Genomic DNA, 26,544 nt, shown 5'->3' with positions numbered 1-26,544 from the left:
CAGGTCGAGGCTGCGGTGGCCGGGAGCGGCCACTGCACTCCAGTCTGGGCGACAGAGTGAGACTCCAACTCAAAAAAAAAAAAAAAAAGAGAAAGAAAGTGATTGGCCGTAGTGGAAAACTGTCAGGGGAGGCGGGTGAGACTGGCAGTTGAGGGAAACTGCTAGGAGAGGGGTGCATACCTCATCAACAAGGGTACCTGCATGATCAATGTTTATATACCTAACCCTGAATTGTACCCCACATCTTTATAATAAATAAATAAATTTTTTAAAATTTTTAAAAATAAAAACAATTGAAATAGCCTTCTAAGGACACTTGGTCATTTGCTCTTGGTCTGATGGTTTTTTTAGTCTTCCATGGTCCATCTCATAGGCCCATTGGATCACCATCCAGTTATAATGTAGTCTGCTTCTGTTTCTAGAGTAGATTTGAGAATGAATAGTTCCATGAGGCTCAAACTGGATCCCGTTCTCTCTTGGGAGCCAATGCTCTCAGTCTCGTGCCCCTGTGCATTCTTGGGTGGCCAGGGCGTGTGAACTCGGGTCCAGATTACTCTCCCATTACACGGTGAGAACTCACAAGGCTTTCCAGGTGGGTGACTGTGTTTACACTGCCCACAACTCATTAGGCCCTGAACAAGCTCACAGCCTTCTTCAGTCTGTGCAACCCAAGACCCAACTGGTGCTTCACCTCCGGTGTGTGGATGGATCCCAAGAGCTGGTCTTTGTTTTCCATAACACCAAAGACCTTTAGGAAAGTGCTTGGAGGTTGCCTGTGACCTCCTGATGCGCTTTTATTTACATCTGGCTCCAGAGCACCCCGAGGCATGTGGGCAGCTGGAGAGTGGACAACTGCAGCTCTCCAGGGCACCCTGCATTTGATGCTACTGCTCATAAAACAGCCATTTGTGCTAGATCTCGCCTGAGGCCACCCAGAGACCCTGCCCTGGGGCAGCTCCTGGAATCTGCTCAAGTTTCTTGACAGTACTCAAGGCCGTGTGGTTAGGGGGAGGAAGACAGGCCTTCCCATTAGGGACCTGTGCTTTTAGTCCCAACTCTTGAACCACTTGCTACTGGCAAGGTACCTATCCTCTCTGAGTGTCAGTTTCCTTATCTCTAAAATAGGAATGATAATTGACTCACGTGGGTGTCAGCGAGAGAGATGGTCCACCATGCTTGGGACCCTCAACAGAGTTTCACTGAGCAAATGGTAACTATTATTGATATTTAGACTAGTGGCTCCTCACATGCCAGGCCATGTGAAGTAAAAGGCTCCTGAAATGGCATGGCCTCCTTGTGCTGCATGGCAGTCTTGGCAACGCACTAAATGTGAGGCCAGTCATCTGCAGATACAGACTCCACCCCCTTGGTCCTACTTGTTGCACCCAAATTCTGTGTGTGATGATTCAAAGTTTTTATTCCTGGGCACGACTGTGCAAAGACCTAAAGAGTTTCCAGAGGATGGTCTAGAATTTTTGAACGAAACTTGTCCGAGCGAAGTCCATCCCACCTGAGACTTCTTGCCGCCTCTTACTGTAAGAGGACTTTGCTCTCACCTGGGAAGAGACAGTGGAATCAATGTTGGGCTTATGCTCCTCAAGGGACTCAGGAATAAGTAGAACTGGCTCCGAACTGTGAATTGTTGAGTTGTTTTTGAAAAAGCTCCTCAAGCTAGTTGTGGAATGTCGGAAAATGAGTTGCTGGATTGTCTTCTATGGAGAATAGGGCCAGGATTTATGGCCATATCCCACCCTGAGCTCAATGCCTGCCCTTGGCTGAGGAGGAAGAGGACAGAAGAATAGTGGAGTGTAATCATGTGGCATGAGCCTTGGGAAAAACATCTGGAAAAAGCTTCCAGGAACTGAAAACAACCACAGCTGCGTAGCAGGTAACAACCATGCAAACAGCGTTTTTGTTTAGTTGGTTGGTTGATTGGTTATGTGCCTAACTCCATGTTTTTGTTGAGTTAAAGAAAATTCTGGCCCTTCCAGAATGGAACAGGGCCTTTGCTTCCTTAATATCACAAGCATATTAATTGATCAACAGATATTCAACTGTTTGATCATTCCTTCACCTGAATCATTTTGCTCTCTAGTTTACTTAAACTTGTGGTTTTACAGTTAAAAGATTACTACATTTTGCCTACAATTATAACACTACACTATATTGGACATGCTTCTCAGCACTAGACTGCAGGAGGCACCGGCCATCAGTAATTTGAAATAGCCAGAGTGGCAACTCTAAATGGGAAAAATAAGCAGACATCTTTTACATATTAATACTGGCAGCCAGCATCTCACGGTGCTTGGAAGTTAACCAAAGACTTTCATATTTTTGTCTGAAGCTGATTTATCCTCCTGCTCAGCGTGTGCGGTCGTTGTTATTTCCATTTTATAGATGTGAAAACTGAGGCTTAAAGAAGTGCTGATGGATGCAGAGCTCAGACATAGGTTTCCCATTTTGCTTCTCTGCTTCCTCCTTGCCACACGCCCAGATAGTGAAGAAACTCCCAGGTCTGCAGAATCTGTGGCTCTTGCTGTCAGGAAAAAATAAAACTCCATTTGGGTCCGCAAAAACAAACCAGTGGGAAGCAGAATGTCAGCAACATTATTTTCCAAAACCAGCTAGCCCTTTACCAGCTAATCATTTATCAGCTGTGAACGATGTGAGTTTTTTGTTGTTGTTGTTGTTGTTGTTTTTCCAATTGATTTAAACAGAGAAATCTGGATGGCTTCCCATCCCGTTTCCTGCAACGTTGGCTTTTCCTGTCACACAGTTATGTCAGCTTCAAGCTGTTCTCAGCAGCTGCCAGGCTGCTCCATCCTGCTTCCTTGGCCACTTCCACCTTTCTCCTGCAGTCAACAGTCAGACGGACGTCAGCCCCTGAGGTCAGAGCCCGGGAACCCAGATGCGGCGCACGTTTATGAAAGAGGCCGCAGAGTCACAGGAAACAACGGGAACCCTGACCTGTAGCCTCTCTGAATCCAGCCTGATTACAGCTGTTTTCCCTAGATACCTAATTTCCAACAAGAAAAGCGGTTGTCTCAGAGAGCTTTCTGCAAGTCAGATAACTCCCAACTCTACTGTCAAGGTTGATAAATTGGTTTAGTGTGATTCACCCCAAGAATACAGCGGTGAGATGCCCAACAGGCTCCTACAAGAAAAGGATGTTCTGACTGCAGATTTTTCAAAGTAAAAGTAACCCCTAATAATGTTTTACTTGGCAGCTTTGTGACGGCTAAAATATTAAGCCGTGACTGCATTTATGACTGGGAGCTGTAAGTGGCATTCCTCTTTTTAAAAGTGGTGTTTGTTTTCCAAAATCACCCAGCTGTCTATTTCATCCTCTTTTCATTTCTAACCTCGCATTCAGCATGACAAACTTACCCCGAGTGTCCCTGGTAGTTAAATATTAGGGAAAAAAGCAAGTGAGTCTAACAAAGAGGTCACATCCAAGCAGGGACCATGGTCACCCTGCCGTGGCATCTGAGATCAATTCTCTGCCTCTGAGCTGAAAGCAACACTTTTTTCTGGGCCCCAGGTATAATCATTTTAAAGTGTTCTCATGCCAAGGGAAAGTATTGTGCTCAATGTGCTGCTTTTCTGAGAAATTCTCCAATTTTATTGCTCTGCACCCGTCTATCATTGCTATGTATCACTTCAATTAGCTGCTGTCCTGGCATATTTGGGGTAATTTATTTGACATATTAAAAAGTACGTTATGATGAGCTTGCCAAAGGCCATGGGAGAAACTGAGGCTTGTCTTAACTACAGCCCGTGGGCGGTACGAGATCTCTGATGTCATGAGCCAATGCACGCCCAATTCAATGTTCTTTTCATGGGTGCTCCAGGGAATAAAGCTATTAAATAAGAAAGAAAAAAATATGAGTGAGAGGAAGGCAGAATTACCATACTTTGGATTTTGGAGCAAATGGAAGGGAAACATCACCCTGTTCACAACCAGAACCTTCCCTGCACCTTAATTAGTGTGCAGTATGAGAATTAGCTAATTTACTCTGCCGTTTAAAGGCGTTTGAAAATTCATTCCTCATTTGAATTTGGCTTCACAAGATAGACACTCATGGAATTTTCAGCACTAAAATCAGATAAGGTTTTCAAAGCTGCATAATGGGCTTTTCTTAGAACTCACGGTGTAAAAGGTCAGTGAGGAGCCTTGGTGGCATTTTTTCTGATGACACAAATAGGTGTGGGTTTGTGCATGTGTTAACCTTGCAACGTTTGAATTTTAACTCTAGGCAATTTGTTCCCAAACTAGATAGTTGTGAAGGTTACACAACATTGTGAATGTCCTAAAAACCACTGGACTGTACACTTTAAAATGGCTTAAAGGATGAATTGTATACTATGTAAAGTATGCATCAATTAAGCAAGTCACCTCGAGGACTTGTTAAAATACAGGTTGATGAGCCCCTACCTTGAGTTTTTCTGATTTAGTAGGTCTGGTTGGGCCTGAGAATTTGCATTTCTAGTAAGTTGCTGGTGCTTCCGGTCCTGGATTCATACTTCAAGAACCACTGGTCCAGGCATAGGTAGGATCATGGAAGAATTTGTCCCCTGTGTTTGATCAGTACGTCAAGGGCTTATCAAACGCCTTTCTTGTTTCAGCAGTTCAGTTGAATGGGTAATCCAGTGCTGAATTGGCATCGATAATAAATAATTGCTTTTTTAATAACTGAATTTGTAATCCAAAGATTTGGTCAAATCTAGTCTCTTCCATCCCCCTTAGTGTGAACTCTCAAACAATTCCTTTCACCTCATTTATAAATGGGGATGATAATACCTGTCTCACTGGATTGTTTCAAAAATTTAAATTAGGCTTTGCAGACGCCACCACTTTGAGCCTTTTCCCATCAGCCATGGTCAACCCCACCATGTTCTTTGACCTCGAGCCCTTGGGCCGCATCTCCTCCGAGCTGTTTGCAGACAAAGTTCCAAAGACAGCAGAAAACTTCCCTGCTCTAAGCACTGGAGAGAAAGGATTCAGTTATAAGGGTTCCTGCTTTCACAGAATTATTCCAGGGTTTATGTGCCAGGGTGGTGACTTTACACACCATAATGGCACCGGCGGCAAGTCCGTCTATGGGGAGAAATTAGATGATGAGAACTTCCTCTTGAAGCATACAGGTCCCGGCATCTTGTCCATGGCAAATGCTGGACCCAACACCAACGGTTCCCAGTTTTTCATCTGCACTACTAAGACTGAACGGTTGGATGGCAAGCATGTGGTTTTTGGCAAGGTGAAAGAGGGCATGAATGTTGTGCAAGCCATGGAGGGCTTTGGGTCCCAGAATGGCAAGACCAGCAAGAAGATCACCATTGCTAACTGTGGGCCACTCTCATAAATTTGACTTGTTTTATCTTAAACTACCAGATCATTCCTTCTGTAGCTCAGGAGAGCACCCTTTCCATCCCATTTGCTCGCAGTATCCCTATAATCTTTGTGCTCTCGCTACAATTCTTTGGGTTCCATATTTTCCTTATTCCCCTCCACGTCTAGTTGGATTGCAGAGAAATAAAAACTAAATAACAAAAAAAAAATTTAAATTAAAAAAAAGTATAAAAGGAGAAAAATTTAAATTAAAAAAAGTATAAAAGGAGAAAAATTTAAATTAAAAAAAGTATAAAAGGAGAAAAATATTACTATAAGAACACCACCATATCACCTAGCTTAAAGTAGGTACTCAATAGTCAGACCAAAAAAAAAAAAGTATATATTTTTCCTCATTTGCTAGTCTTGGGAATTTATAATCTTGTAGCTGGAATATGGCAATACAGGAAAAGAACAATAACTTATGGCAGAGCCTTGGCCTGAAATTTTACTCAGACTCCGCCTATGTGATGTAAATAATAGTGTATCCGAGGGCTTGAGATGCCAAGGACCACTTCTAGGGGAGTGGAATGTGATCGGCCTTGGGGTGTAGCTGGAGAGGCCATGGACATGTCCCATAAGGAAGGAGCTTGTCAAGGGTCAAGCATGGGACAATGGGCTGGGCTCAGATCATATTTGAATTATCTTGGGATCCTCCGCAGAGCTTTGAATAAAATAGACACTTGGAAACTATTTCTTGAGTGAGTGGATAAATTAATAAATGAAGGATTGTGAATATACCACCCAAAGAAGTCTGATTCTGCCATCATCGAAAGTTCCCAGGCAGGACTGACCCCTGGGAAGCACAATGATGCACTTGGCCTTGCTGGGTATCTTCTCAGTGTTCTCTCTCCTGCGAGGCCAAATCAGAGCAATAGCAATCTCATCAACGGTCGCACTGATAGATCCTGCCCGGGGATTCCTAAGCCTTTGGAGGAGTCGGTGCCCTGCCTCGTTCAGGGTCCATGGGCTCACCTTTCACGCAAGTCAGCTAACAGCTCTTTGACTCCTTGAGCCATGAGTTCTTGGCACCTGTTATGCTCTAGGCACTAGGAAACCAGTGGTTATTTGGGATATAAAGAGGATTCAACTACGTGTAGATTAGAATGGGATTGTAATGAGAGGAATCCCAAATTTGCCCCTGTCAAATTTCCCTTATCTTGTGAGATTTGAAGTAATTTTAGATCATTGATTTTTGTGTATGGGGAGTCATTGGGTTGGCTATAATTTTTCAATACTTTCTTGGTCCTACGTGCCAGACAACTGAAACTATCTCAGAGCAGAAGGGGCAGGCTCTAGCCTGTAAATCAAAAGCAATTTCCTTAAAAAGAGGAATATAAGAGCTTGGAGTTCAGCCGGGCTCGGTGGCTCAGCCTGTAATTCCGCGCCTTTGGGAGGCTGAGGTGAGTGGATTGCCTGAGCCCGCAGGTTTGAGACCCGCCTGAGCAAGCGAGACCTCATCTCCACAATAAATCAAAAAAAAAAAAAATCAGCCGGGTGTGATACCATGCGCCTGTAGTTCCAACTACTCGGAAGGATCGCCAGAGCCCAGCAGGTCGAGGCTGCGGTGGCTGGAAGCAGCCACTGCACTCCAGTCTGGGCGACCGAGTGAGACTCCAACTCGAAAAAAAAAAAGAGCTTGGAGTTCTTATAAGAAATACCTTCGGTCATTACCAGTGTCTGGTCTTGCAGCGGCACAGCTCTCTGTTTAATGACACTGCAGGGTCTTCTGACCATCAGCATGACCTTGGTCCAACCAAGAATGACACCAAGTAGAGAAGAGACTGCCTCTCTGTGTGCAAGACGAGCTTGCTTCATGCCATTAAGTCAAGTCCTGCAATCCAGTCTGTCCCTGCACCTTGCACCAACTTTTCCCCCTGGTGTGCCCACACCTTTTTCCCTTTGGATGAGGGGCTCAAATGCACCCCCCAACACACTTCCTGGTGAAGCCCACCCTCCCTTTGTTCTTTTTTTTTTTTCTCCTTAACGCTTCCTTTTCTAACTCACTGTTCCCCCTTAACTTGTTTATTTCCTAGTTAGCCACACTGGAATGCAAGCTCCACGTGGGTGGGATTTTTGTGTGTTTTGTTCACTCCCATAGCCCCAAAGCCTGGAACCATGCCTGTCACCTAGTAGGTGTCGAATGAATATTTGCAGAAGAGTGGAATGAGTGACAGGTTGCTCTGCTTTTCTTCCTCTAAAGCCTGACTTCCTCTAAGCGCCCAAACAGGTTCATAAATATTCTGTCAGAACAAATGTAGTCACCTGGCCTCCCTGATGAGAAGCATGGAATCAGGAAAGATATCCCACAGGTAGAAAACGCTTCTCAGTCTCATAACCATCTGTCATCCAAAGCGAGTTCTTGGACAACAGCGGTGGGTTTTTCCCCTCATCACATGGAGGAAATGGTAGGAATGCTGGCTGGCCCCATCTCAGGAGAAGGCAGGAATGTTTGGGAAGGGGCCGCTGGACTTCCCAAGGGGCCGTGCCGAGGTCACTCTGAGCAAACCAAAAAGGCCACAGGAAGGAGAGGAGTCACTCATGTCTGCTCATGGCCGGAGGTGTGATTCTTGGTCGGCAGTTACTGGAAGTTGTAATTGTGTCAACTTGAGCACACTGGTGAGCTCAGGCCGTGTGGCGTTAGACTGCTGTCTGCCAGAAACCCTGAGAAAGATCTGTTTCGTGTTGATGAATTCATCAAGACCTCACTGGGCATCTGAGGAGGACGCTGCCATTCTGTTGTTAAAACAGAGACGCCCTCTAGGAATGAATGCCCTGGATATCAGAGCAAGGTTGAAAGTCTGTGAATTGGATGAATAATATTGACCCATGATTCTAAATGAGAGAGAATGTCTCATATCCTTGGAGTTTGTCCTTCAACAGAATGAGGAAAAGTTAAGGGAAGAAGAAACTGAGTATTGCATGGATCACTATGCTTCTATCTGACAACATCTAGCACAGATGAAAAAACGTAGTTTTACCAATAATGATCTGTTCTCCCCCACATGCTCTGACGTTTATACTCTGGATTTCAATTGATCTCATTCGTCTTATTTGTTCCTGACCCTTTTCTTTAATGTCAAACCCCCCCCCCCCCCCGCAAAAAAAAGAAAAATGCTGAATGTGTATTTGCTATTTTGAAAGAGCTGAGATGGGGGAGACTGGTCTGAACTCAGCAAATGCAATGAGTCTCAGTCCTGTGCTTGCCTGGGGTCTGTGGTATTCCCAATTCCTTGGAAAACAAGGAAAGACAAAACACTCTTTTGCAAGCACCTCTTGTTATTCTAAATATAAACCTTCCTGAGACTTACAATTTATCCTAGTGTCTTTCCTAATTAGCATTAATATTTGCTAGAAATCAGTTCCCTTCCCGAAGGAACTGATAATAGTTTGTCACAGCACCCAGTTGATATCACTGAGTGAGAATCACTTTTCGTCTCCTGGATCAGGCCTGGAAACACGTATGTGTCCTAGGAAAACTCTTAAGTATCAGAGAAATTCCAGTCTGTACCTTGGTGGGTCTTCCTTCTTTGCAAAGAACTGCTCTTAATTCCTTGTATAATGAGCCATTTTTTTACTACACCTTATCACTTGAAAAAAATATGGTTTTTCTGGTGGATCATTGTTTAAAGCTATTCGGCATCATTTTGATACCACAAATAATCAATCTGTCTGCCAAGGGAAGTTATAAAGATTTCGAAAGGAACTTTGTTACACCAAGTTACCGCAAGAAAGTTCTGGTTTATTACTTTTGCATCCAATAGGGCAGCACTTTCATTTATTAATTTGTTTGTAGATTAGCATTATGCTCCAGAGCTAATAACCTGAGATTGATGAAAACCACATGGAGGGGATGGTGCAGTATTATCAATTTGGCTGTGAAAAACCTCCTGATCTCCAAGTATTGCCAAACTCAGTCATTACTTGGTGGCTAGACTGCCATCTTCAGGGAAATAAACTTTCTGTTTTTCTGGCATGCTCATACCTTATAATCTTTCTGCCTTAAGACATACAAAAAGCCGGGCTCGGTGGCTCAGCCTGTAATCCTGCACCTTTGGGAGGCTGAGGTGAGTGGATCGCCTGAGCCCGTGGGTTCAAGACCTGCCTGGGCAACCTGGCAAGACCTCATCTCTACAATAAATCAAAAAATTAGCCAGGCGCGGTTGCGCGTGCCTGCAGTTCCAGCTACTTGGAAGGCTGAGGCAGAAGGATCACTGGAGCCCAGCAGGTCGAGGCTGCAGTGGCCGAGAGCGGCCACTGCACTCCAGTCTGAGTGACAGAGTGAGACTCCAACTCAAAAAAAAAAAAAAGACATAGAAAAATGCATTTGTAAAAAAGAGTGAGACAGTATATGTTGGGTGACACTAGCTGCTTTGGGAAACAAACCCCACATTCTCAGTGGCGTACCATATTAGAAGTATATTTTCCAGCCGGACTCAGCGGCTCAACCTGTAATCTCAGCACGTTGGGAGGCCGAGGCGAGTGGATTGCCTGAACCTGCGGGTTCAAGACCAACCCGGGCAACTTGGTGAGCCCTCATCTCTACTATAAATCAAAAATTAGCCGGGTGTGGTAATGTGTGTCTGTAGTTCCGGCTACTTGGAAGGCTCAGGCGGAAGGATCGCAGGAGCCCAGCAGGTCGACACTGGGGTGGCTGTGAGCATGCCACTGTATTCCAGTCTGGGTGATGGAGTGAGACTCCGACTCAAAAGAAAAATAAGTATATTTTCCTTCTATATGACACTCTGGGGCTCTAGGCTGCAAGTGACTTCCCTCCCTACGGTAAGTCAGGACCAGATGCTGTATCTGGCTCCTCCATCTCCTACAACCATGGAATATCCTGATCTCAGCTGGCAGAGAGAAGAAGAAAGGACATAAAGAAGGGATATGTCCTTAAATACCACCAACCAAAATGAACTACATCACTTTTGCTCATGTCTCAGTGCCAAGAATTAGTCACACAGTCCACCCAGGTCCATGGGGGCTGGGTATGGCCCTCTCGACCATGGAAGGGAAGTGTCACTTTGCTGGAGATTTAGCTGACTCTGCCATACCCTTCTTTGTAGCCCTGGAATTTAGAGGCAGTAACAAGATTTGCATTTCCAGAGCACCTCCATTCAACTGTGCTAGAGGGAGACAGTGATTTGATCTTCTTTGTAGAACTGAATGCCAATATTGGCCATCCCTGCCCTACGGTGGCACCGTGTGTCCCTGGAATCATGACACGTCATTTATGCCTCTTTTTTCTTTGCACTTTCCTATAAGAACATTGGTATGGGCCAGGCGCAGTGGTTTAACCTGTAATCCTCGCACTTTGGGAGGCTGAGGCGAAAGAATTGCCTGAGCCCGGGGGTTAGAGACCAGCCTGGGCAACTTGGCGAGACCTCGTCTCTACAATAAATCAAAAAATTAGCCGGGCATGGTAGCACACGCCTGTAATTCCGGCTGCTCGGAAGACTGAGGTGGAAGGATCGCCGGAGCCCAGCAAGTCGAGGCTGCGGTGGCCAGAGTGGCCACCGCACTCCAGTCTGGGTGACAGAGTGAGATTCCCACTCAAAAAAAAAAAAAAAAGAGCCGGGCTCGGTGGCTCAGCCTGTCATCCCTCGCTTTGGGAGGCTGAGGTGAGTGGATTGCCTGAGCCCGCGGGTTCAAGACCCGCCTGGGCAGCGAGACCTCATCTCTACAATAAATCAAAAAATCAGCCGGGCATGGTAGCACATGCCTGTAATTCCGGCTGCTCAGAAGGCTGAGGCAGAAGGATCGCCGGAGCCCAGCAGGTCGAGGCTGCGGTGGCCGGGAGCAGCCACTGCCCTCCAGTCTGGGTGACAGAGACTCCAACTCAAAAAAAAAAAAAAAATTGGTATGTGTCTGAATTCCAAGCTACAGATCCTAAGAATTCACTTTCTGTTGCATCATTTCACCCAGAACTATTCACAGTGTCTGTAATGAGACTGCCTAAATTTGTGGATTTGAAAAGCCATCCAAAGAACGTTCCTGTTTTGAGAAAACCCTTCCTCATCGGGGGTGTTGGCACTGCGCAGGGATGGATGTCAAGATGTGACTGAATGTGCTTGCTTTATGCTGAGTATTTGAGCCTTCATTCACTGAGACTAGCCGCGAACCCCTGGGCAGACGTGGCCAGTGGGTCCCTTATGCCCGTGAGGGCACGAAGGGCAGGAAAGGCCACTCTGCGGCCTGATGATTGACTGTTTTGGGCTCTCCTCTCTCAGGTACCCGTTTCCCATGGTGTTTAGCAGCTGCAGCAGAAAGGACTTGGAGAACAGTCTGGAGAAAGGAATGGGGATGTGTCTCTTTAACCTGCCGGAAGTCAAGCCGTCTCTCGGGGGCCAGAAGTGTGGGAACGGATATGTTGAAGAAGGAGAGGAGTGTGACTGTGGAGAGCCGGAGGTAAGAGGGCCACTTCCAGAACATTTGCCTTGTAGACTTGGCTGGGCACAGCCGCAAGAACTTGGAGAGATTGCACAGTAAGACGGAAAGGCAAGAAACTCAGGCGGGAACGGTCCTATGTGGCCACCTTGAACAAGCCGGAATGGCCTTCCTGAATTTTAAGTATTGCATGGAGTAAGTGGTTTCACTTGGTTTAAAAAGATAAAGCATCTTCTCTATCGAAGGGTGCGGTGTTCTCAGCAAGATGAGGACAAGTACAATAAAAAAGCACTCAGTTTTGAGTTTGACAGAGAAGAAAGCCCTGGAATCTGAGCTCAAATAGCTAATAAGCACCATTTCTTTCCCTTTGTAAGGCAGGCTACCAGAGGGGAATTTGAATAAGCAACTTTCATTTTTAACCAAGAGCTTCCCCTTAAGTTGAAATTCTGCTTTGCTGCTGCAGCCTCCTCTGCATGCACGACCTGAGGCTTCCGCCTCTCGTGCTTGTAGCTTTCAGAAGCAATAAGCAAAAGCAGGGAATGTTTTTATCCAGCACACAGCTTATTTTGCCCTGTTTTCCAGGCAACACCAGGAAGTTTTCTTGTTTCTATAGGGCCCGTGATCAAGCTCATCAACGGGGAAACTGTAACAGCCACTTTTTCATCTCTGAATAGCCTTGAGAAGGCAGAGAGGACAGAGTGAGACCTCAAAGCAGTTGTGTTCAGAGCAAAACAAAGCAAGCAGTTTGTATAGCAGGCGGTCTCCGTGTGGCATTCCCTCTCTGAGAGTTTATGCAAGCCGAGATGGCAGACAAGTTTATGGCAGGCTTAGCTAAATTCATAGATGGGCTGAACGAGGGTTCAGGAAGAGCGTGTCTCAGAGGACTGTTCTGAAAGGGGGATTCTAGGATAGGAGGAGAATTGTTTGGAGACTCTGGAGCAGCCCATGTATCCTGCGCTCCTCAAACAAACAACAGAATCTTCCTCTTATCCCCATCCTCAAGTTTCTGAGCTTTTCCATACCTGCGGGAATGATCTTGGTCTGACAGTTGCTGCAAGAATGTTAGAGGTGTGTATGTATGTGTTGGGTGGGTGGAAAGTTACAGCAGTGCTTTTTGTTGTTGTTGCTGTTGTTGTTTTTCAAATAGTTTTGTGCTTCTGCCAAATTTAGAACTTATCAATGATGATTAACATTGTCTGCAGTGGTGTTTAATTTTTCTCACAATGAGTGGTTGCAGTGTAGGAGCAAGTCCTAATTATAGTGTTACAGGAACTCTTTTTAAGATGAGTGGAAGAAAATGTAAAACCACTCATGGGTTGGGGTGTGCACAGGAGAAGTCCCTCGGAGGCCTTGCTAATTACTTAAAGGGAAAAAAATGAATTAGCTTAAATTATTCATTTCTCAGGAGAGGCCCTATTGAATGAAATGGTTTTTCTTTGATTTTTAACTTCTTATAATGATTTGTTAATTTAAATAAACCTGACAGCTCTTCGTGAAGCCATGAACTCTCAGGTTTGAAATGACCCAACGAGCAGTCACTTACTCCATATGCCACCAGCGTCAATAGCATCCCTGCTGCCATCACCACCACCACTGTTAAAACTGCCCGTGTTACCATTTCCACGATCCTGACCTCCACTTTCACCACCCACCTTCACCATCTATCACCTCCACTATCCCACCATTATCGCAACCACCACTGTCTCCACAGCTACCATTACCAACATCACTGCCACCCCCCCCACTACCACCGTTATCCCCACCCTCCTCATCATGTCAGCAAATGCCTGAGTGCCTAAGTTGCCAGCCACTTGTGTTCTGATCAACTTCTGTCTCCATGAAGGAGGCATGTGGCTTTGACAGGGTGCTTACTGTCTCTCCAGATAGCACATGGCATTGCAGGGTAGCTTTGATGATCACAAACTCTCTCCTGATATAGAACCAAATTCTCCTTGCATGCGATTTCCAACTTTGTATTTCTGTGGTTACAGTCCTTATTTCGTGGGACCCGTTCTTAATATTTGAAGGGAACTCTTATTCTCCTTACTCAAAGTTCCTTCTTCTAAAAAAAATCTTTCCAAGTCAGATAGGAGCCTTTTGCCTCGCTTTTTAGTTTTTTCCTTATGTTTTGCTTTTCAAGGTTCAAGTTCAAATTGTGTTTGGCAGTGTGTCAGCCCAGTTCCGGTTTCCAAACGACTTTGACCAAGACCTTCAGTCAGACTTGTTAACCTGGGTTCTTTATCCCCCTTCCCAGTGCTCAGGCCTTGGAAATATTCATCACGCCCTTGCATCAGATTGGCCTATGCATTCTCTGGCCCTCAGAGGGACCTAGTATGTTGCCACATCAGGGAAGGAGTGGGTGAACGGAATCCAAACAATTTCTACCAGCACTTAACAGAAACCAGCTTCTGCTCCCTTACTCCCAGAAATAATCTCCATTCGTTTCAGAAAGATGCATTTCAGTCTTCTCCCATTCATTGTGATTAACAATCTATGCCTACTACCTACAACATGAGAATGACAATTATGGTTTTGCAGAGAATTCTCTAATGGTTTCATTATTCTTTCTTCTTTGGAGACTTAGTATTCATGGGCTCTGTTGGACTTCTCTATTGAGTGCTAAAATAATAAATGCACCAACAGATGAAGAATTTGTCTCTTCTGAGAAACATGGTACTGCAGAAGAAATAGATTCTGCCCAGTTGGAAGGCAAGTTGATTGCTGAAGGCTTCCTGGACAGGGCACTGGATTTATATCAACATAAGGATATCTGGCAACTCACTCATTCTTCTAGCTAACAGAATTGGGAAAGCAGGCCTATCTCCTTGTTTAAAGTCAATAGGATGCCAGTAGCTTGCAAATATCTTCTAAACTTAGTCATCTTTCTCACCTTATCAATCCCCTTTGAAGTCAAAGTCATTCTGCCTGGCTACATTTCCATTTAAGCTGCGGCTTGTGTTATCTGGTGATTTGGGAGGGAGCAGAAATCGTTCTTAAAGATTTTAGGACCCAGATTTAGGAGAGCCGATTTCACCTAGAATTTCAAGAAAATCTAAAATTAGGAAAATATATCATTAGTCGAGCCATCAAGACCATGAGGATCAGGACAGCTCTGCTGTGCGTTTGATGAGGAATGCAGTTAATGAGCTCCTTTAAAAAAAAACAAGCTCCTAAATTTTTTCAGAATTGTAAGTCCATGAGTTAGAAATCTTTACTGTCATGAAAGTTACAGCTATGATTTCTGCTTGGTAGTTTTATCTTTTTGTATATATTACACATTCCGGATGTTTATAAAGTCCTCAAACAAATTTAAAATTTAATAACTTTGGAAGTATACATAATAGGAGCAAATGATAAACACCAAATGAGAGCATAATTCATAGAGTTTTGCACAGAATATAATTCAGTATCTGTTTGCCATAAGTCTTCTAGATTATTGACAATTTTATTCATTGCATTTATGATACTAATGAGAAATCAATTCAAAAAAATCATTTCCAGAAGTATACTATTAAAATAGTATATGATTAGCTTCACCCCAGCCAGTAGTATATAAATTTTTCAGAGCTCTTCATATATTGAATGATATAAAAGATCACTGATAAATTAAGTAGTATTAAAGACACTATGATCTGTCCCATTTCATGATGATTACCATTTCTTCGAAAATGAGTAAACTCCAAGTTGTTGGATTGCACTCAAGTACAAGGACTTCATAAATTCACTAGATAAATGTCTTCAGGCCTTTTGTTGAGAACTAAGCAAAAGATATCAATCTCTTGTTAGAAAAAGAAATGAGCACTTGTAAAGCACAGCATAATAAAGGAGTCCATTTCTTCTCTCATTTTGGTTTCAGAGAGGATAATACATCTAATGGTTGATCTATCTATTGAAATCCCTTGCAAATCAATGAGCACGGGCCTCAGACCTCCTTCTGGATTCTTAGTCATTCTAATGTCCGTTCCTGACCCTCAGAGTACCTTGTCAGGCCAGACAGCCTACCTGTGATGAGCAAAGTGTCTCATCCACTACTATTTGGTTGGATTGCAGGAAACTGTGGTTCAAACACAATTGATTTGATCTCTTTTCCTGCCAGTATGCTCTAGATCACAAGGGTTAGTTTTCGAAGAGTAAAGATTGTGTGCACCTATGTATATTTTTTTAACGAGTAATGTCCAAGTCCTCCAGGGATCCTGATGCAGTCTGCTGCAATGAGACCTGCATGCAGACCTTCTCCAAAGTCTTGCCGTGCTGTGAACTGAAGTGATGTCCTGGCCAGCCAGCCTTCCATCGTGGCTCCTTTTCATGAAAGGCACTCACATGCTACTGGCTTTTCCCAGGGACTCATAGACCCAGTTGGCTCATAAACACTTGGCAGAAGGTTTGCTTCCTCATAGATCAAAATAAGCTTTAGGCAGGTGTTCAGTTCAGCAGCTGGGCTCTCTTGGTTCTTCTTTTTCTGCAGTTGCTTAGGTGTGACATTTGTATTTAGCGAGTAGTTGTTGGGTTTGCCCCTGTCACACAGATCCTTCCCTTCTCCAGGAGTGCACAAATCGCTGCTGCAATGCAACCACCTGCACCTTGAAGCCAGACGCTGTGTGTGCACACGGGCTGTGCTGTGAAGACTGCCAGGTGAGTCACCGGAGCCGCAGCTTGGCCCCAGGGCCACCGACAGGTTTGGGTGGCTCACGTTTTTTGCAGGGCAAGCAATGTAGCGGGACCATTTCCCAGAGCTCACTGCCATGGAAACCATCACTCCTGTTCACACCAGTTGCTGTTACCCATCTCTTATTTTTTTTTAATCTTCTACTCTTCAGGAAAATGCACATTTTAATTGCTAGTCATGTGTGATTAAATTATTGTTGATGAGCTGAAAACTCTAGCTCAACATTAAGTGTTCCATGTGTGTTCTGGTATGTGCAGTCCTACTATGCTAACAAGAAGCACAATGTAAGAGAAAGTCCACACCCCGCTGCCCCTCATCCTTATCCGGTTTCATCTTCTTGATCCCAAGACCGTTTTGCCTGCTGCACCAAGAAACTGTGTGGGTTGCTCCAGGGATTTTTTTTGCAAACAACTCAGTCTTCGCGTCCTCCCAGCAGAATTTGCTGACCAACCCAGGCCAACCGAGAGTGGCAGTTTTACCCTTTTGCCATTTCTGCTGCATTTGTTTTGGCAGTTCTATTGTCTGTCTCATTATTTAGAGCCAGTATCTGACAGAGTAGAAGCCTGAGCTTTTGATTCAAGGGTAGAGTTTTATTTCTTTTTAATTAAGCAATTGATCTTAGCGTTCTGCTAACAGGAAACTCCCTCTTAGCTGCCCCACGCGAGCACGGTGATTTAGAAATGCATTATCACATTTGATGTTCAGCTTTAAAATATCCTTCATTCCCTTCCTAATGGTGATTAACTTATGGGGAATATTATATGCATCTGGCACTGCCTGGCATGCAGCAACTGGCAGCGGAAGGGGCTGGTAGGGGGCTGGGGAAAGGTGGGAGGCCAGCCCAAGCTTATGCCCAGGTGATGCCCAAGAAAGATCACAGGAGAGGGAGGTAAGTGAAAGCCACATGGCAGTGCCCGGATGTGGCCCACTTTTAGGCTATGGCTTTTAAACGATCCCTTTCAACTTCCAGATCTTCTAGCAGTTGGCAGAAGTCTTATATCATTGTCTTTGAGGAGAGTGCAGGAAACCAATCCCAGGCTTGAGAGAGGTCCCTGGCTATGGAGCTTCAGACAAGCCACGCTGGGCCTTAATTTCTTCAACCACAAAGAGCTGAGTCATTGGTCCGGCGGTTTCTGACAACCTTGTTCTTCTTCTCCGGTGCTCCCCATAAAGAGAGGGTTCCGGTTCTATGATTTGATGACAAAGTAAAATTGCTGTCGTGGTTGTGCCCTTGAAATCATTTTTGTCAACTTGTCCACAAATGCTAACACTGTAGGTCCAAATGGCATCTTAAAACATGTGATGGTGTTGACAACCAGAGACCTCCTTCTTAAGAATCAACCAGCCCAGCCGGGCTCGGTGGCTCAGCCTGTAATCCCGTCCCTTGGGAGGCTGAGGTGGGTGGATTGCCTGAACCCGCGGGTTCGAAACCCGCCTGGGCAACTTGGCGAGACCTCATCTCTACAATAAGTCAAAAATGAGCCGGGCATGGTAGCGCACGCCTGTAGTTCCAGCTCCTTGGAAGGCTGAGGCGGAAGGATCGCTGGAGCCCAGCAGGTCGAGGCTGCGGTGGCCGGGAGTGGCCACTGCACTCCAGTCTGGGCGATAGAGTGAGACTCCAACTCAAAAAAAAAAAAAAAAAAAAGAATCAGCCAGCCCAGCAGTCAACACAACCCTCCCTCCCCTTCCTCTGAGGTGCCATGTTCCAGCAACCAGTTTGTCTGCTCTTCAAAGAACCCTAATGTTGTAAAACATTAAAAGGAGGCTGCTCGCCATGGCTCTGTGCCCCCTGTAGAGAAATGGTGAACCCCAAGACCCCACGTGAGAATCTGACTGTTTAATGAGCCTTTTCTGCCTTTAAAGGGGGCTTCCTTTGAAATCTCCATCCCTTTACATGAGGTTATGTTAAGATGGCCTGGCTCCATTGGACCTCAGGCGTGCTGCTGAGAGCTGCCTCTCCCTTCCCTGGATGCATGTGCTATCGACGGCCCTCTCTTTCCAGCTGAAGCCTGCGGGGACGGCGTGCAGGGGCTCTGGCAACTCCTGTGACCTTCCAGAGTTCTGCACGGGGGCCAGTCCTCACTGTCCCGCCAACGTATACCTGCACGATGGACACCCGTGTCAGGGGGTGGATGGCTACTGCTACAACGGCATCTGTCAGACCCACGAGCAGCAGTGCGTCACTCTCTGGGGACCAGGTAGGTGGTCACCACCAGATGGACACTGGCAAGGGTGCTGGCAGGTTTGGGGTGGTGGGAATGGATGAACACTGTTTCCACGCACTCTCACTCCTGAAGGATGCTGTCCACACAGCCTCCTGCGCGTTCCAGTTGGGAATAATTGACTCCCTAGGAGACGGGCTGGGGCCATGATGGACATGAGATGGGCAAAAACGAATGCTGCCTGGAGCCTGCCCTTGAGATGCAATTCAACAAGAGATGCCTGAGCCCCTACTGTGTGCCCCATAGAATGACAGGGATGGAGTCTGCCATGACTCCTGCCTTCAGATAGCTTAGCGTGTAGTTGGGCAGACAGATGAACAGACAGAACTTCCCACTACCACACAGACTGTGGTCATGGCCTTTTGAGCTCAAAATGGGGACCCCAACCGAGGACTGAGGGTGCCAGAGAGAAAGTCGTTGCAGCTAGAGTGGCCAGGGACACCAGGGGGAAGCCCTTGATTGGATTTGATTACGAGGATGTCTGTGATTGGGAAGAACTGGGAGCAGTGAGCTGCTCTCAGCTGGGAAAGCACATGGCTGGCTCAAATAAGAGGCCATTCTTTCGCCACTCCACCAGTTTCTCCTGGGCACTTGGCATGTTTTGTCTCTTCTGACTCTGCCTCAACCCCCTGAGGTAGGGACAATGACCACAGTTTTACAGAGGGTAAAGCTCAAACTCTGAGACAAGAAGTCAGTTTTCCCAAGGTCTCCAGACTAAGCTTTGAACCCGGGTCCTTGTGACACAGCGCCTGTGTGTACGGTCACCCCAGAGAGTGAGATCTGAAATGAGAACTTCACCAAACCTCTAAAACTGGGTGGAAGATCAGACACAGAAAGGGGAAGAATTGATCCCTGTGTGTGTCTCTCTCTCTGTGCCCCAGCTCCTGGGGTCAGAGATCCAAGGCCGCCCCAGGCAGCCCCGGGCCCCAAGGCCTCATCACCCAGGAACCAATTGGGAGTTGATGCCCGACTGCACTTCCCAGGATTCCAGTTGTGAATCCAACAGCATGGGACCCATCCTGTTCTGTAATTCTTTCTCTTTCCCTATTGCAATGCGGCGGCCGCATTTGCTCACTCCCTCCCCTTGCTGGCTCAGGGGTGACCTCAGCCCTGGCCAGAGGCTCCAGCTTTGGCAAGACCACTGTGGTTGGTCAGGCCCAGGCTGAAAGCCAAGCAAGCTCAGGCAGGGTCTCTAGAGGGAGGGAAATCTGATACAGCCCTTTGTCAGGCTTTTGTTGTGAGGTTTTGGTTTTAGGGTTGATGAAGGAAGAACATGAGCAGAAGACGATGACTAAACCTCGAAGCTTGGGCTTTGAATGAGATGAAAAAGCAACAGCCAAGGATAGAGAGCAGGATGGTGTTTCTTGGAGATGGGTCTTGCTGGAGAGCCACTGCCCCTGCCAGCCAGAGATGCTCTTCTATGCTTGGAGCTTTTTGAGGAAGAAGAAAGAGCAGCATGGTTATAGCAAAGAGGCACAGCTCGATCTTACCCTCTGAGAAGGTCTTCCTGTGCTCTTCATGATTCATGGGTGTACTTGGGTGGGTGGGCTGAGACTTACAGTTCCTGGACCCTTAGTGCTTGCTTCATCTTTGGACCCTAAGCAGCCCTCAGCTCTGATATCCTTGCCCGCCTGGGTTGGGAAGGGGGACACCCTACTGCAATGACAAGCGCTAAGTCGACACTCACTATACACCTCTAATGGTTGCAAGGGTTCTACATGGTTTAGTGACTTCAGACACCTTTTAGCCAAGTGAAGTAATTTTGGGACTGTGGCTCCTTTCGTAAGTCAGATCTTCATGGACTAAAACATCTCTAGTGGCCTCCCCCTTCCCAGCCTTTCTTCAGGGTCAGGGGTCTCCCCTTCTTGAGTTAGAAGGGCAATTATGACGCTCCTTCCCATGGTATTCCTTGATACCCTGCCATAGTATAGCATGTAACCCCAATTCTGTCCCCCCACCAACCTCCTGAGGTAGGGACAATGACCATGGTGAGGTCAGATGGAGATGGAGCTCAACATTTCTCTTGAAGCTGCCACCCCTGTGGGACTCAGCTGGCCTGTGTGCCTTTGATTCATAGTGACCAGGGCTGGTATTTATCATCTCATCGAACTAGTCCTTCTCCAGCTGCCCGACCAGAAAAAGAGAGAGAGAGAGAGAGCCTGCAAACCAGGCAGGCAAACAGGTGGACAACCCGACCCACAGACTGAGTTTTCAAAAGCAAGAGCAATAGAAAGACACCTGCAAAGGCTGGGCTCGGTGGCTCAGCCTGTCATCCCAGCCCTTTGGGAGACCGAGGCGAGTGGATTGCCTGAGCCCGTGGGTTCAAGACCAGCCCGGGCAACTTGGCGAGACCTAGTCTCTACAATAAAATAATTTTTAAAAAATAGCCGGGCATGGTAGCGCACACCTGTAGTTCCAGCTACTAGGAAGGCTGAGGCAGAAGCATTGCTGGAGCCCAGAAAGTGGACCCCGGGGTGGCCGTGAGCGTGTGTGACACTGCACCCCAGCCTGGGCAAAGGAGTAAGACTCCAACTCAAAAAAAAAAAAAGTCACCTGCTTTAAACTCTCATCGTCCTTATGGCTGAAGATGAGGCTGGAGGTTTGCCTGCCCAGGAAGCTGCGTCCCCTTCTGAGAATGGAGATTACCTGGGAGCAGGTTACCCTCTAACATAGCCTATAATCTATTCTGTTTATTATAGCGCATGTAGTTCCATGCCAGATGCACAGCACCTGGTAAATCTAAACTCTGTAGAGGAAAAGCAGCAGTAATCACAGGAAGCTCGGACTAGTGAACAAGATCCATCTTTGTCAAGTGGGTTGTGAGTGGATCACGAGCAAGATATGGTGGAGGGTAGCTGACGAGGAGGCTTTGAAGATGAGGTTGCCCGGGTAGCCATTTGCCAGGAGTGGAAGAGGAAGGATATTTCTGGCATAACGGAATAGCATAGATGAAAGTACACAGGGACAGAGGGGCTGACCAGGGGAAGTGCAGTCATTCTGTGTGTGGAGTTTAGGTTGTGACTGGGAGATCAGAGATCCTCATCTTCCACACCATTCTCTCATTTATTAAGTATTTATTGACATCCGGCTCTGCGTAAAATGCTGACTCAAGAGCCCCGATCCTGCCAGAGTGGCCCGCTTCCCACAGCCCCGTGCACGGCTGCCTGGATCCGGAGGGGGGTGAGGATGTGGCTGCCTCACCACGTCCTCCTGGGAGGCATCGGTCCCGGGACAGACAAAGTCCTGGGGGCAGAGGTGACTTCCCGGGCCAGGCCCCTGGCCAGCCAGATGTACGAGGTCGAGAGCATTTTTATGCTTTGTTACACTGGTTGGTTTGAATTCGCTTTTCATGATTCAGAAAAGGAAAACTTGCTGTCAAGAATGCGTTTTCCCCACCCATGAGCAAATGCTCCAGGATCTGGGCCATGTTTGCACTGGGGTCATCGTAGCCTCCTGGGACGCACAGTAACTCTGAATCCAGGAGTCACTGAGTGCTTGCTCGGGTTGCCTCTTGACGTTCGCACCCCAGTGGGCTGGCCGAGTCGCTGAGTTGTCCAGAATTCTCCAGCTATGTTCAGAATGTCCGTTACTCACTTCCCAGGTCTGGCTACCCAAACACTGACCGGATGAAGCCCTTTCTTCCAACTAACGGTTCCCTTTTGAAATGGGCTTTGCTTGATCCAGCATTATGTTTCAATAAAATAATCCTGCTTCTAAATCTTTCTGCAAATAAAATGATAGAACATTCAAAACATATGCCTGCAACTTCTAGCTGGCAAAGTAACACACTTTCAGAATACCTTTTGGGTGTTTTGTTCATTTATTTGTTTTTCTAATTATTATTGTTGTTTATAATGTGTGTTATTATTGGCCGGGAGTATAATTTCTTTCTCACTGATTTTCTCCCACAGATTTTGTATGGCAAAACTTTCTGTGTTGATGTCAAACACACAAATGCCGTCTGCAGTTCAAACTGTGTGGTTGGCGTTTAGTCCAATTTAGCCTTGATATCCACAAAGATTTTCTGTCAATGGGATGTGACCTTTATTCCTTTTGAAATACAGCTGGATGTTTTCCTTTGGGCAGCAAATTTGCTTTTGCCGATGTTGTTTGTCAGAATCACTAGCATGGTTCCTGAAAACACCACTTGACAATTAATCTCACAGATAACTGTACATCTAAAGTCACAAACAATTTGCATCAGAGAATTCCTGAAATATATTATTTTTTTCCTACGGTATCACTCACTAGAATCTAGGGTCATTCGATTTATGCAGTCTGAGCTGGATAGACAGTTTTCATGAGCTGATGAACACTCAGTGTTTATCTGCAAGGCTAGTTTAAAAGGACTTGGTTTATTGTGATCCACCTGGTGCAGTGTTTCTACTAATCTCCTCCAACCCCTGTGACCACAGATGGGAAGAAAAGATATTTCTGCCAGGAGCCATATTGTTTAGAAGTCAGTAAAAATCTCCATTTTGTCCCATCCAGTGAGAAGGAAACGATAAAATTTGTTCATTTGGATCTCATTTTCTGATGAATGCAAAAGTCCGTTTGAAGGAGAGAGACAGGAAAAGAAGAGAGCCTCTGTTTTTGTTTTGTTTTTTTTGTAAAAATGCCTTTCTCTGTGGATATTAGTGACAGGGATAAGGGAAATTAGTGACAGAGAGAGAGGAGGAGCTGATTTGACTGAACTGGAGACGTGTATTTGCATAATGGAGTCATTTCAAGTAAAAGATTAGATAAAATAAATTGTGGGCTTAATTCAAGATACCATAATTTCTCTTTCAAAAGACATAATGACATTGAGTACTTCCAAACTACAAGTATAAGTGTAAGCTATACCACTCTAAAGATAAAACTGGTCATTAAAATCCATCACTTCCTACATAATTATAAAATAGAGTATGATGTCAGAATTCCCTCTGAAAGGCTAAATTTTATCTTTTGGTAACAGCCAAACATCTAAGTGTTCTATTATTGAGAACCCAAAGGCTTTAAATTGATGTGATATAGGAGTGATAAGAAAACTGTCGTCTTTCCAAGAGACAAGACATCTCATCTTCGTGAGGATGTGGAGATGGACATTTTTGAGTGCGATCACTTCGAACTCATGTCCGTGCCTTTGTAACATCGTGCAAGTGGATAGAAGTCACTTGCACTTTTTAAATCATTGATCATTCTGTCTAGAAGAGAAATGCCTGATGGCAGCCAACACACAAAAGCCACATGAAACACTCCTCCACTCTCCTAATCGGGATCAGCCGGCTCTCGACAGACAAGGCGCTCAGAGAGTTGTCTGTGGGCTGTGCGCCTTGAGTCCACTTCCTTTCATGATGTTTTCTTTTAATGCTAGAGCTGCATCTGCTCCCAAGGTCAGCACTGAGCCCCTTTTTGGTTTCCCTTCTTACACGTTTTCTTACTTTACTTAAACTTTGAGGGCATAACCAATTGTCTTTCCAGGAAGTAAACAGTCTGTCTTTTCATGACCTCACCTAAGACAGCGCAGTAATACTTCACTTGATGTAAATGGTGAAAACCTTGAGTCATAAAAAGGATCATCCAGGAGCGGTGCTTATTGACTCAGGCTGCTTTGTTCCACAGAACCACAGTTGACTTCCACTGGGGAGGGCACTGGAGACAGGATGGGCTTTCCCCAGATGGCTTTTCACTCATTCATTCTTGGAGCACATCTGCTAGGTGCAGGGCCGGGGCACCATCCCTGCCCATGGATTTTACAAGCAGGCATGAGCCTTGGGGCATCTCAAGAGGCAAAAGCAAATGTGGGAAATAAATACGAGGAAAGGACAGCCTCTGCAGGAGGGGTGAGAGAAAGGAGGGACAATCCCAGCCTCCCTCCATGGGAAGGTGGCAATGGAGGTAGACCCAGAAGGACACAGCAGCCCTGGACTCTCATCTAAATGGCCCCAGCAACAAGTTCCAAGGAAGACAGCTGATTTCCCAGCACTGACCCAGCCACAGAATCTGTGAGATGATGGGTTATTCTGAATCTTACATGCAACCCTCTGACCTTGAATGAGAAAGTTAGCTCCAATTGAGCCATATAAATTGAATCTTGTGTAAGGAAAACCTTTTGGTCCTTAGAAGGGCTATGGAAGAGGTGTTAGGCAAAGCAAGCAACCCCATATCTTGTCTCCCACCCTACAATCTGTTTTCACAAACCCCTGATGCTGCTCCAGGTGCTAGAGGAAGCCACTCCTATCATACAGGTTCTCCTATGAAGAGAGATTTTACCTGAAAGGGGCGTGGCTATGTGGTTCTGGAAAGAGAGGGGCTGAACCACTCTGGGGGTGTTTTGATGGCTGTCTCTGGCCCCAGAACACCTCCAGAACCTGGCATGGTATCATTGTATAACCCTACCTTGGAAGTGTGAGCAGCAGAGGCATGTTATGAATGGGACCAAGTCTCAGTTGCTTGTGTCCTTTGAAGGTTGGTTCCTTTTAAACCCCTTGGCCTTTAAACATCTGTTTTCCTTGTGGAAGATTTCTCATACATGCTAGTGACCTGTGTGAAAACTAGAATTGCACACAGAGTTCTGCTCTACCCTCCTCCCACCTTCCTGCCACCCCCAGCACCACCAAATTAAAGCAACAGCAGTTGATGAACATTACAAATCCCTAAGTGCTTGGGGCTTGAGAATAGAGAATGCAAAAGAGCTTATCCGTCAAGGCTGATGTGAGTTATCATCAAAGCATGCTTTCCTTCATTCTCCAGAGAAAATAATGAGCAGAGTAGATGATAGGTTGGGGTATGCATTCAGTTTTTTGATTCCACAGAGAGATGCATCTATTGCATCCCCAAGTTTACGTGGCTGATGAAATCATGACCTGCCTCTTCTGCAAATGTCGGTTTTCTTTGTCATGTGGAAGCGAGCTGTGTCATTGCTGCGTCCCAGGGACAACATGTCCTGGCCATGCATCAACCGTAAAGTATGACACGACATCTCTTACTGCCTCACGTTTGGGGTGAGAGCTCACATGAATGAAACCCTTAGAAAAAAGCCGTTACTGCTTTCCTGGAGGGAGACAGAAAGTTAACTTTCAGAATCTTACCTTGTTCAAGCCACTGGACAAATTACTAGCAGAGTGGAGTGAATTTTACTGGCCAAACTCCACCGAGCTTTGCTTCTTTAGGAAAGGGCTTCTCTCCCAGAAGTTTCCAAGTCATTCTATTATTCAGAATTGTTCATTTCTTTTCCTGAATCAGTATATATGCAGCAAAAAAGGCATACAAATGTCTATTGCCTTGGTCCATTGTCCCCATGATAGAGGGAAGCCCACTGGCCATGCTCAGATGCAAGAGGGTATGTCACCCAGTCCAGTTCAGCACCTGAGACATAAGCATGGGGTGGCTGGTGTCCTAGCCTGTCAAGATATTCTTTGGAAAAGGATTTGGTGGAGATTGGGCCAAGTCCAAGAGAAGATGAATTATGGAAGAATATATCGGTGGTTCTGGAGGGGAAGGGATGGCAAGAACAGACATCTGTTGACAAATAGATACAGCACAGAGTCATGGCTAGACAGAAAGATCAGAGTTTGGGCTTAGATCCATGAGTCAGACCCAACTTTGCCTCTTACTCGCATTGCAAGTTTCAACAAGTTGGTAGAACACTGATCCTTAGTTGTTGGGAGCCAGCCGTGGAGGCCTGCCTGAGCGTTAGGGATCCAGGCAGGCTGCGGACCCTGAGACCACCAGGCTGGTTCAGGAGCTGAAGGCCCATTCCCTCCTCCTTTCCTTGTTGTTTAGCATTACCCACTGGTAGGGATTTTAACGATCTAAGCATGAAGTTCTGAGAATATGACAGGCATGGCTGACTCTAGGGATCCATTGTTTCCCACTTCTCACAGACTGCGGTTTCG

The 26,544-nt window shown here is 45.9% G+C and overlaps 1 protein-coding gene across 1 annotated transcript in view; it reads left to right on the top strand.

The window, feature by feature from the left end:
• The window catches only part of ADAM12 (ADAM metallopeptidase domain 12), a 332,164-nt gene that overhangs the window by 258,571 nt on the left and 47,049 nt on the right, over positions 1-26,544 (top strand). Inside the window, exons 13-15 of the mRNA XM_021712307.1 lie at positions 11,620-11,797; positions 16,319-16,408; positions 18,445-18,640. Of these exons, the coding sequence (XP_021567982.1) occupies positions 11,620-11,797; positions 16,319-16,408; positions 18,445-18,640 (464 nt within the window). The remainder of the gene's footprint in view (positions 1-11,619; positions 11,798-16,318; positions 16,409-18,444; positions 18,641-26,544) is intronic.

Source organism: Carlito syrichta, unplaced genomic scaffold (assembly GCF_000164805.1).
Source record: "Carlito syrichta isolate Samal-C Ts95f unplaced genomic scaffold, Tarsius_syrichta-2.0.1 Scaffold303179, whole genome shotgun sequence".
NCBI lineage: Eukaryota > Metazoa > Chordata > Mammalia > Primates > Tarsiidae > Carlito > Carlito syrichta.
The sequence above is the reverse complement of the archived record's forward strand: the minus strand, read 5'-3'. Positions and strand labels throughout refer to the sequence as shown.